This window comes from Penaeus monodon, chromosome 19 (genome assembly GCF_015228065.2).
Source record: "Penaeus monodon isolate SGIC_2016 chromosome 19, NSTDA_Pmon_1, whole genome shotgun sequence".
NCBI lineage: Eukaryota > Metazoa > Arthropoda > Malacostraca > Decapoda > Penaeidae > Penaeus > Penaeus monodon.
Genome location: NC_051404.1, coordinates 28,894,733 through 28,895,043, shown reverse-complemented (window position 1 = coordinate 28,895,043; position 311 = coordinate 28,894,733). Strand labels below are relative to the sequence as shown.

At 37.6% G+C, this 311-nt stretch overlaps 1 protein-coding gene across 1 annotated transcript in view; it reads left to right on the top strand.

Moving 5' to 3' along the window:
* LOC119585156 (neuropeptide CCHamide-1 receptor-like) overlaps nt 1-311 on the top strand; it is a gene marked incomplete at its 5' end in the record, with an annotated part of 2,770 nt that overhangs the window by 1,419 nt on the left and 1,040 nt on the right. The window contains 1 exon segment of the mRNA XM_037933787.1: nt 265-311. Within this exon segment, the coding sequence (XP_037789715.1) occupies nt 265-311 (47 nt within the window).

The following is a 311-nucleotide window of genomic DNA, read 5'->3' as shown; positions in this document are numbered from 1 at the left end:
GCCATATAACTTGTAGGTATGAATTTCAGCAAAAGATTTACCATTATTAAAATCGTTGCTTGTGTAATTTATTAAGACAAGTATTTTCCACAATTATGATTTGATATGATAGGATGCAGTGAGGATAAGCATGTGTATTCTACTATTTGTTCAAAGTATGCTCCTTGCAAGTAATGCGACTTCTGTTTAGGTTAACCATACTGTTATGATTATTATTTCTCTTCCGTCTGTCTTTTAACCCCGTTTTAATTCACTTCCTCAAAGGCCGTTGGAGCTGCCGGAGCCACGACCATCAGGGTAGCGGTGGGGAT